Source organism: Lampris incognitus, chromosome 12 (assembly GCF_029633865.1).
Source record: "Lampris incognitus isolate fLamInc1 chromosome 12, fLamInc1.hap2, whole genome shotgun sequence".
Lineage (NCBI taxonomy): Eukaryota > Metazoa > Chordata > Actinopteri > Lampriformes > Lampridae > Lampris > Lampris incognitus.
In genome coordinates, this window is record NC_079222.1 from 34,385,635 (window position 1) to 34,396,471 (window position 10,837).

The following is a 10,837-nucleotide window of genomic DNA, read 5'->3' on the forward strand; positions in this document are numbered from 1 at the left end:
TGGGCGTGTGGTTGCAAAGCCTGACGTTGTGCAGGCAAGTTATCTACCTGGCAAGTTATCTAGCTAGCAAGCTATAGGCAGGGTGAAATGGCGGCACTCTCCCCGGAGAAGTCGCCACGGACGTGGGGTTGATCCCATAGCATTTGTCGCTGTGGCATAGCTAGCTAGTGGTTAGCCTGTATGCTAGTTCAAAAGTTTGAGTGCTTCAATGAAGATCTGCAGGGGACTATATACACCGACTAAGTTGCTCTTAAGTATAAGCAACAATTTGTGTTCATGGGGACAATAAAATCGCGCAGATGATAATCACATCAATGCTGTTATCATGCTAACACAGTTGTAGTGTCCGCCTCTGTTTCACCCTATGAGGTTGCGCCATCCTCTTGGCCAGCATCTGTTTGGTTTCCCCGATGTACAAGTCACGGCAATCCTCCTGGCACTTAACAAGGTACACTACATTGCTCGGTTTGTGCCGGGGGACCCGATCCTTGGGGTGGACCATTTTCTGGAGAAGTGTGTTCTGGGGTTTGAAAATTCACGACCACAGTCAATGCGCTCTTTGCACAATCATGTCTGCATTCTACCTAACACTGCTGAATTGGCTCTTGAGACCCGGACCATTTTATAAACGGAAGGCTCAATCAAAAACCAGAACGCCATCAGGTGGTCATAGCTTGCAAATCTATTCACATAACTGCACTGCAGTCCCGGTGCGGCTCCACTAGTTACGGGGTTTTCAAGGACAACCCTGCCCCACTGCATGTACGTGGGACCGGCCAACATACAGACCAATAAGAATAGTTTATTCACAATATTTGTCTGAATGACTAGTAGCATTTGTAGCAAGAACAGCCAGATACAGGTGAATACCTCAAGTTGGAACGTTAAAAGATTTGTGGCATATGAATAATTCGATGCTTGTTTGATTAAGAATAATGTAGCGATATCTTTAAATTGTGTTTTGACTTACTGCAAAACAGTTATAGATGTCTTAATTATACACTATGACATTACTGAAAATGTAGGCGATGAATATCTGCATGTCTCAAACTCAACATTTTGACTTGTCATAATCAGCAGCTCCATTTCCCTTCCAGTTTCTTTGTCTATATGTGTCGAGAGAATACAGTTTTCCACAAAACGAACGGTTATTACACTTTCTTTAGCAGCACGTACCTTCCCTCTGGCTTTCTGTCTTCGCTCTCCTTGTTCTCCTTCAGTCCCCAATCTTTTCCCGCTATCTATCGTCCCACAGTGCCACCCAGTGGCGACGGAATGCAGTGTCCACAAACACGACGACAGTTACTTTGGGATTCGGAGGGCACAGAAAGTAGAGGCAGAAAAAAAAACAGGAGCAAAAGAAAGAGCATGACAGAACACGCGTGTGTGTGTGTGTGTGTGTGTGTGTGTGTGTGTGTGTGTGTGTGTGTGTGTGTGTGTGTGTGTGTGTGTGTGTGTGTGTGTAACGAGTGAATGATAAATTCACAGACTGCAGCAAAATCACCAAAGGGAGAATGGCAGATGATAAGCTGGGAGTGCTGAAATAATGATTTGGTAGTTTGGTAATACCTATTGTGGTATTACGGTTCGGCGGCACGGTGGTTAGTGCTGTCGCCTCACAGCGGGAAGATCCTGGTTCGAACCCCGGGGTTGTCCACCCTCGGGGGGGGGGGGGTCATCCCAGGTCGTCTTCTGTGTGGAGTTTGCATGTTCTCCCTGTGTCTGCGGTGGGCTTTCTCCAGGTGCTCCGGTTTCCATCCATTATCCAAGCCGCTTATCCCGATAGGGGTCGCGGGATGCTGGAGGCTATCCCAGCAGCCACTGGGTGGCAGGCGGGGAGACATCCTGGACAGGCCGCCAGTCCAGCACAGGGCCGACAAATTCACACCTAGGGACAATTTAGTGCGGCTGATTCACCTGACCTACATGTCTTTGGACTGTGGGAGGAGACCGGGACACCCGGAGGAAACCCACGCAGACACAGAGGACGCCCCGGGACGACCCCCAAGGCTGGACAACTCCGGGGTTCGAACCCAGGACCTTCTCACTGTGAGGTGACCGCGCCAACCACTGCGTCGCCGTGCCACACCCCGGTTTCCCCCACCGTGAAAAGAAACGTGTATGTCAGGGTTTAGACTCCTGCCTGTGCTCCCTACCAAGGCAATGGGAAAAGAACTGGAGTTCCCACTGGAGTTCCCACTGCTCCACACAGATCACAGCTAGGATGGGGTGATTTGTAATAACAGAGTTTCCCCAAGGGGATTAATAAAGGAAACTTAATTAATTGATTAATTCATTAAATAATGAAGTCTTGATGTTTAACACGGGCAATTTCAAAAGACAGCGAGAATAAATCACTCAGAGGCAATAAGTCTGTGTTCTCGGGTGATCATTATACCAGAAACACTGGGTCAATCCCGAAATACTCCCTTAAAATCTCCCCCCTACACACTCCGCTTCTGTCTGCATGTTAATGTCAAGTCTCCACCATGTTGAAGGGCGTCCCAAACCACTGAGGGCGGAGGGGAGCACGTCGATCAATTCCTCCATCAGTGAGCCTACGACTGAATCCAAAAGTCTGGATTTCCTCACGCTTGTGGACTTAATGGGGCGCGTTCCCATGAAATCTGAAGCTTCTCGTGCCGGATAGCTGCATGTCTCATCACGTCCACAAGGGGGCTCTTGCAGACTGTCACACAGGTTTTCAGACTGTCCTCTTTGGGTGCATGCTCCAGCACACTCTGCAAGTGGCACTGCCCCGGATTCTTAGCATATACATGGGTACACCTGCCTATGCGTGACGCACCTGACGGCGGATTGACGAGTCCCACGTGTGTGCGCGCATGCGTGTGGTATCTGCAACACAGGCGCGGGCATCTAGGAATCAAAGGGATTCATGCCATGAATAACGTCATCACTATTGGGTTCTATTGCAGACACTCACGCTCTAATAACTAAAAACTGACAAGATATAAGATAGGAAAATAGAAACAGAAACAAATAGAAATAAAGATAAAATAAGAAATAGAAATAAGAACAAAATATATCAAAAAGCATGGCGCACATAACACCCTATCTATACTGCATAGTCGTCTCGTGGATACTACATATCCACGAGGCGATTATGACTAGTCGAGATGTGAGGCGGATATTCATGTATTCATGCGAGGCGGATATTCATGTATTCATGCGAGGTGGATATTCATCTCCCACATCCTCAGTGATGTCAGAGTGTAACATTAAGACATCTATCACTGTTTTGCAGTAAATTAAAATATAACTTAAAGAGACTGCTCCATTATTCTTAATCAATTTAGGACTGAATTACCCATTCACTGTAAATATTTTAATGTCCCAACTTGATGTAGTCATCTGCACTTTTTATTTAGCTGTTCTTGCTACAAATGCCACTAGTTATTCAGGCAAATACACTATTAATAATTAGTTAGTATATATAGTTGATATATATATAGATAGATAGATAGATAGATAGATAGATAGATAGATAGATAGATAGATAGATAGATAGATAGATAGATAGATAGATAGATAGATAGATAGATAGATAGATAGATAGATAGATAGATAGATAGATAGTTGTATACATATGAAGCCAGATGAGCCAGACAGCTGAGCTTCATTCTTGTTGGTCTGGGTGTCGGCTGGTCCCCCGTACATGCAGGGGGGCAGTTTTCCTTGAAAACCCCGTAACTAGCGCAGCTTCATCGGTGCTGCAACCGGTAGTACCGGACCAGCTCTTTTCCAGCGTGCCAGTTTCTCCATTCAATTTCTGTCCATTCAAACCCCCCCCCCCTCCTCCCCAATTGTACTTGGCTAATTACCCCACTCTTCCGAGCCGTCTGCTGATCCGGGGAGGGCTGCAGACTACCACATGCCTCCTGCGATACACGTGGAGTCGCCAGTCGCTTCTTTTCACCTGACAGTGAGGAGTTTCACCAGGGGGACAAAGCGCGTGGGAGGATCACGCTATTCACCCCAGTCTCCCCCCACCCCCGCCCCGAACAGGCGCCAGGAGCCCCGACTGACCAGAGGAGGCGCTAATGCAGCGACCAGGACACATACCCACATCCGGCTTCCCACCCGCAGACACGGCCAATTGCGTCGGTGGGGGCGCCCGACCAAGCCGGAAGTAACACGGGGAATGCGAACCGGCATTTTCAGTCTGATCCACGCTTCACCGAGTTTTGTGCAGATGTTGATTGTCCATGTGACGCACACAAGATGTGGTCACGTTTTGTATGTGTTCAATTAAATCCCATTCATGGGAGAATAATCATAATAAGTTGGTTAATATTGATGCACTGTCCCTCCCAGCCGGTAGGGGGCCCTGACTCTGGAACGTACGCAGCGTTGGAGTGAATGGTTGTTGCTCGGCGACCGCTAGGGGTCGTCATTCTATTGAGAGCAACGTCTGAAAAGCAGCTTACGTTTCTCTGCCCACTTATTTCTCCCGTATTACAGGTTGGTGGTGTGCACAAACATACCAGATGCATTGAACGAGCACACTGGTAACTGGTCATGTGACAGGTCCTAGTAGTGATTGGCTGTTGAACTGGTCATGTGACATGACATGGAGTTATGCCACATCATACTGTTAATACATTGTTATGATGCATTAGGTCATGCTGCCATAAATACTATTAGGCCAGGTTGCTCTGTAGGAGGTGACCTAATACAGTGTTATAATGATGGTATTTATTAAAGTATATACATGTGGTATAGCAGAGTTGATATGAGTACACTGAGTTAAAGGGAAACGGGCTTATGTGTACTGTTATAGTATTTTGTGAAAAATTGCGAATCCTTCATATTTTATACAAATTCACATTTTTCATATACATTTTAAACAAAGGAAAAAGGAGAAAATACAAACGGGCAATGGTTGGAGTTTAATGGCGTCGCCTCGTAGGGGTACCGCCCCGTCTTTTGGGGATTCGGTGTCCGAGGAAATCGATGGGGGTCAGCCCGAACTGGCACTTGGCTGGGTTTGAAAATCAGCCTGTGCTGGCTGAGCCGCTCGAAAAGTGTCCGGAGGTGAGACAGGTGGTCCGCTTTGGAGGCGCTGGTGGGCGACGAGATGTCGTCTGGATAGACGACGATGAAAGGCAGGAACCGTAGAACCGAATCCGCGAGGCGCTGGAGTGTCTGTGCAGCGTTGTTGAGGCAAAACGGCACGCACAGGAACTTTTTTCCCCCTAATTGTACTTGGCCAATTACCCCACGCTTCCGCGCCGTCCCAGTCTCCACCCCCTCTGCCGATCCGGGGAGGGCTGCAGACTACCACGTGCCTCCTCCTCCCATACATGTGGAGTCGCCAGCCGCTTCTTTTCACCTGACAGTGAGGAGTTTCACCAGGGGGACGCAGCGCGTGGGAGGATCACGCTAGGCAATGGAATAGACCGCCACGCCAGCAGGACGCCCGCATCTAGTAATCCTATTTTTAACCTTTACTCTAAAAGTCCTAACCGGAAAACACCCCACTGAAGAAGTGAGGATCAGACAACGTGTCCTCACTTAGTTCATCCCCACAAGAAACGTGTGCGCGCGTGTGTGCGAGCGCGCACACAAACAACACGCGCGCGCGCACACACGCACACACACCATGACTGTCCTCTCCGTTGGGCTGTTTACTTGTGGGTCTTCAGGTGGCTGTCTGCGCGTGACTTTGTTTAACGTGGGGAGACTGGTGCACAGACAGCCACCACACGGGCCTTGACAGATCTGGGTCAGGATCCAGTGGCATGGAGTCCAAGACGACCGGGCCCGTTTCTGCTGCAGCCTTCATCCGCCTTCCCAGACGTTGTGATGTTTCCCCAACGTCAGCCATCACCCTCCACCTGTGTCAATGTCCAGGTCTTGGTTGGATTGTACTTTGTAAGAGACCCCCCCCCGGGACCCCCCCACCCGTCCCTAACCATACCACCATGGGTGGCATGTGGTAGTCGGCAGCCCTCCCTGGATCGGCAGAGGGGGTGAAACAGTGACCGGGACAGCTTGGAAGAGTGGGGTAATTGTCCAAATGCCCCACAAAAAAGAAGAGAAGACACCACACACACACACACACACACACACACACACACACACACACACACACACACACACACACACACACACACACACACACACACACACGTGTTTCTGTTTGACCAAAGCAAGCAACCAGTTGAGTCAAACGTCCTGCTAATGCATATTTGCAACCTTCAATTAGCTAATAAACGTGACCGTGATTATTCACGAAAGCACAAGTCCTGTATTTGTTCATGATCTGTCCATTAACTCAACAGGGCCAAGGCCATCCTAAATATTCAGACCCCAATTATGCCCCTTTTTAGTATTATTATCAAGTACTTAACCTCTCCTAGCAGGGTGACCCGTGACAAAAACCTTGGGAAATTACCCAGTGAATCTCTGCTCAGCGGGGTAATTGTGCTAGAGAAGGTCAAACTGCAGTGATTACATGCAAAACGGGTACAGATGGGCGTTCTCTGTGGTATTGTGGCTCTTAATTGTACTAGCACAACAAATGCATTGTTTCGCAGCAACTGCTACCAACTGACATAAAGATTTGGCCGCGTGACGTATCGAAGCTATCAGCAAGTTACCAGGAGCTGATAACGGAACCTTCTGCACTTTCTCCTCCTTAAATTACCAGAAGACATCTTTAGTAGAGGACTTGGAAATGGCGGTCAGGTCGGGACATTTTGTATTGACCACGCCTATTGCGTAATTTACGAAATCAACATTTCCAAGGGAGGTTTCAAAAAGCTAAGTTGTGCGGGAAATACTTGACCGGGACGGCGTGACTCATTGCGCATCTGATTTACAGGGATAGATTGTGACTTAGTTATTAACCAGATCATATTTTCACAAACCTCAATGGAGTCAACACAGCCATTTGGCAAGAGTTCAGTGCCAGAACAATTGGTCATGTGTCAAAGAAGGTTGAATCAGTTCACCTGGACACAATGTTTATTGACAGTGATGAAACGTATCTGTCAATAAACATTGTATCCAGTTGTATCTATATGTTGAATCAGTTCACCTGGATAAATGTGTATTGACAGTGATGAAACGTATCTGTCAATAAACATTGCATCCAGTTGTATCTAGGTTGACTCAGTTCACCTGGACACAATGTTTATTGACAGTGATGAAACGTATCTGTCAATAAACATTGTATCCAGTTGTATCTAGGTTGACTCAGTTCACCTGGATACAATGTGTATTGACAGTGATGAAACGTATCTGTCAATAAACATTGTATCCAGTTGTATCTAGGTTGAATCAGTTCACCTGGATACAATGTGTATTGACAGTGATGAAACGTATCTGTCAATAAACATTGTATCCAGTTGTATCTAGGTTGAATCAGTTCACCTGGATACAATGTGTATTGACAGTGATGAAACGTATCTGTCAATAAACATTGTATCCAGTTGTATCTAGGTTGAATCAGTTCACCTGGATACAATGTGTATTGACAGTGATGAAACGTATCTGTCAATAAACATTGTATCCAGTTGTATGTAGGTTGAATCAGTTCACCTGGATGCAACATTGTATCCAGATGAACTGATTCAACCTTCTTTGATCTTCTTACCTGGATTATTGAGCATGTGTGAAGACATTGTAACTCTGGTTAATGGTGAAACCGATCGTTGGTTTCGGTCGTTATGCCACCGTATTGTTTATAATGGTGGGGACACCTGCAGTCAGTTTAGACTGAAGAGGTCACTTAGACGAGCGATGCAACGTTTCTCTCAATAAACGTTGTGTCCAGATAAACTGATTCAACTTTCTTTGATTTTCTCACCTGGATTATTGAGCACGCATCAGGACAATTTGTCATGTGATCCATTGATGTAAAGGTCTTTAATCCCTTCTCTTTTTTTTCTGTAATAAACACGTATTTCTTATTTCTCAACAGGTCCACAAAGGTTTCGACACGAGTTATACATCTCTCTCTCTCTCTCTCTCTCTCTCTCTCTCTCTCTCTCTCTCTCTCTCTCTCTCTCTCTCTCTCTCTCTCTCTCTCTCTCTCTCTCTCTCTCTCCCCCCCCTCTCTCGCTCCCCCCCCTCCCCTCTCTCTCTCTCTCTCTCTCTCTCTCTCTCTCTCTCTCTCTCTCTCTCTCTCTCTCTCTCTCTCTCTCTCCCCCCCCTCTCTCTCTCTCTCGCTCCCCCCCCCCTCTCTCTCTCCGCCCCAGAGCTGAAAGCTGCTGGTTTTGCGCCGTCTAATTTCACTCTCGCAGCCCGTCCGGACCCCGCCGAAAGCCGGGCGCAGTTTTCCATCTTTCAGTTGCGCACTGCGTTTGCCGAGACGTCGCTGCCCCCTTCACGCGGGCTGGTGCGGGAGCGAGACCCGCGGAGAGAGCGTGATACCAGCCTGCACGGGGGAGGCGTTACCGGGCGCCTCCGCAGCCGCGGTGGTCGGCGTTCCCCGGGTCCACAGCGGGGAGGGACGCGAGCGCGGCAGTGATGGGACGGTCCTCGGCGGGATGCTGCCTCCTCTGTGGCGTGCTCGTGCTGCTCGACACGCAGCTCCCTGTCACATGTGCGAGAGGTAAGCGCAGCTGGAGCGTTACGGTAAAGCACCCATATGCGTTCCGGGGGCTGATTCGCTGTGGTTTTACTTTATCCGGTGCGGCTGTTGTTTCGCAACAAAAGCGAACGCTACACTGTTGTGTGTTGTTTTGACGGTGAAACTTGATCGCTGTTGCATTGCTATGGTTACAGATGTGAAGGTCTTGGCTTGTTGCTTTGGCACGTTGTGAACAAGCGTCGTCTCTTTGGCCTAACAGCGATTTAGGAAGCGAGTTTAGGCTGCTGGGGGTGAAAGCTCGCCGGAGCTTTAGAGTAAGTTGGGAGTTTAGTTTAACCCCCCCCACCCCCCCACCCCCTGATAATAAACGAGGAGCGAGGCGAAATGTCTTCGCGGCATTGTCACGACGCGCAAGCATGGCACACGTTGTCATCCTCGCTAGCGCGCGCCGATCGGTACAGCGAGAGGCTCTCTCATTGGCCAGTTGTTCGTTGCTCTCCTCTTTATATCTCCCGTCTTCCAGCTCGTATCTCCAATTGTTGTTTCACGAAACTTTGTGAGTCATCAGTAAACAACAGGTAAACAACAGGGCTTTATCCGTGCACGCGGAGAGGACACTTTGTAACACTGCCTCTGTAAGTTTGAAACAATGTAACGTGAAACATGATCGGCCACAGAGGGGGGTCGGGGTGCCGGCGTGTGTTGTGTAGTGCGATACTTTATGTCCATTTGATGTCACCCAAAGACACGGGGTTTTCTTTTATTTACACGTCCACGTGCACGTGAATCGCCGGGTGACATTTGATAGCGCGTGGTGTCATTTGTAATAGTAGTCGACGTTAGGTAATTAGATAACCGTGCCATCTTGATGATTCATATTGTCTCGATTACCAACTGTTGTTGTGTAAAACCTTGTTGACCTTGTCTCTGATGCGTGTGTTTGCGTGATATGCGTGTGTTTGCGTGATATGCGTGCGTTTGTGTGTGTTTATGGTCGCCTCCTCGGTGACGCGAGGCTGCTCCGTCAACGCACCGAAACCATCCAGTAAACTTAGCTGTGACGCGTCCTGCTGGAGCTGCGGGTCCGACTACACAACGTGTCTCCGCGCGCCCTACTGGATTTCTGCTGCTCTGCAAAATGTGGCTTTTATTCTCTGTTGTATTTGTCGTCGAAACAAAGCATTACGCAGTGCCGCGATGAGAGCTTGATGCTGATGGTGACAAGCTGTTATCCCGAGGCTGCCTGTTGAACACTACCGATACTCTCAATTCTCTGTCAGTGTGTGAGCCCGTCTTGCCCCATTAGTGTCAAGGTGTTGTGCTGCCTTTTGGAAAATGTCCATCATAAACGTCAAGTTTTTCGTTCCCCCCCCCCCCCCCCCTGTGATCAGGACTGATCCGAATGGACCAGGACAGATGTCCATTGACATCTGTTTGGCACACGCTGCGGTATTATAAAGTTGCATTTGCAAGTCAATTAACAAATTAACGTCGAAGTTGAGTCAATTTGGAGACGTGAAATAGTCTGCATGAGTAGACTGATAGGAAAATAACAATAATAATAATAATAACAATAATAATAATTTTGCTTTCGGGCAGTTTTAGCTGCAGTGACCAGACAGTTAGCGGGGAAACTCCTGGAATTCATCGTTGAAAATCAATCTTGGGATTTTTCTCCTGTGCACTTTCTTGGCACACATTGTAAGTTTCTTTTTTTTCATTGTTTTTTTGTTTGTCTCACCAATGGATGGCGAGAGAGGAAGAAAACAATGTAATGGGTAAGAGAGCATGACTGAGAGATGATGCAAGAAAGAGGGCACGGAGCTATTTGAACCGTGCTTTACTGATCCAAAATATATTTCACGCATATTTCCCCACTACTTTGGTCTAACTGGCATTTCACACGACTTGCTGCTCAGAGCAGAACAGCCTGCATGCAATATTATTATTATTATTATGTTTCTGTTTTGTGGAGATCATGGCGGTCATATTGTCCAGTATCGCTGTTGCATTATTCAAGAGGAACTCGTTTCTCTAAGACGACCCTCGCCCCGCCGCCATCACTTCTCCTCCTCCAGCGGGGATAAAGCTCTCCAGCAAGCGCAAAGTGCAGTGTCTCATCTGCATTGGAATATATATACATATATATATATATATATATATATATATATATATATATATATTGCAGCGAATTCGGGGGGCAGTCTGGGAGACCGTCGCCACAGTCGCGCGAACCCGTGTTTTGCACTCCGCAAGCGACAACGTTAACCAGTCGAC

At 47.8% G+C, this 10,837-nt stretch overlaps 1 protein-coding gene across 1 annotated transcript in view; it reads left to right on the top strand.

Moving 5' to 3' along the window:
* Positions 1–4,974: 4,974 nt before the first annotated feature.
* Positions 4,975–10,837, top strand: part of LOC130121628 (netrin receptor UNC5D-like) — a 155,354-nt gene continuing 149,491 nt past the window's right edge. The window contains 1 exon segment of the mRNA XM_056290469.1: positions 4,975–5,055. Within this exon segment, the coding sequence (XP_056146444.1) occupies positions 4,975–5,055 (81 nt within the window).